The sequence below is a fragment of the Trypanosoma grayi genome (genome assembly GCF_000691245.1).
Source record: "Trypanosoma grayi strain ANR4 Tgr_1634_V1, whole genome shotgun sequence".
Classification (NCBI taxonomy): domain Eukaryota; phylum Euglenozoa; class Kinetoplastea; order Trypanosomatida; family Trypanosomatidae; genus Trypanosoma; species Trypanosoma grayi.
Window position 1 is genome coordinate 2,236 of NW_008827252.1, and position 339 is coordinate 2,574.

General features: G+C 59.6%; 1 protein-coding gene across 1 annotated transcript in view; it reads right to left on the bottom strand.

Moving 5' to 3' along the window:
- DQ04_16341000 (hypothetical protein) overlaps positions 1–86 on the bottom strand; it is a gene marked incomplete at both ends in the record, with an annotated part of 348 nt that extends 262 nt beyond the window's left edge. Inside the window, one exon of the mRNA XM_009317453.1 lies at positions 1–86. This exon is cut by the window's left edge and continues 262 nt beyond it. Coding sequence (XP_009315728.1) covers positions 1–86 — 86 coding nt within the window.
- Positions 87–339: the final 253 nt, after the last annotated feature.

Consider the following 339-nt stretch of genomic DNA (forward strand, 5'->3'; position numbering starts at 1 on the left):
GGTGAAGAAGGCTTTGGCGGCTGAGGTCGAGGCGAGCCTGGCGGCACTGACCGCGGAGGCCGAGGGGCGTCAAAGGCGTGTTTCATTTGGGGCGGAGCAACGCATTTTCAGTGCGTTGAAAAATGCCCATGATGCCGCGGCGGACGCAGAGGGGCAGCGACGCAGTGCCGAGATTTTTGCCGCGACTGCCCGTGGCAAGTTGGATATCATCACTGGTTCGATCGATGAGGCCAGTCGCTCGCTACGACTAAGCAAAAAAACCCTTGTAGGCCTTGCGGGGGCTGTGGAGAAGGCTAAAGAGGCGGAGGCGACCGCAAGGGCGGTTCTGGATGATATTAA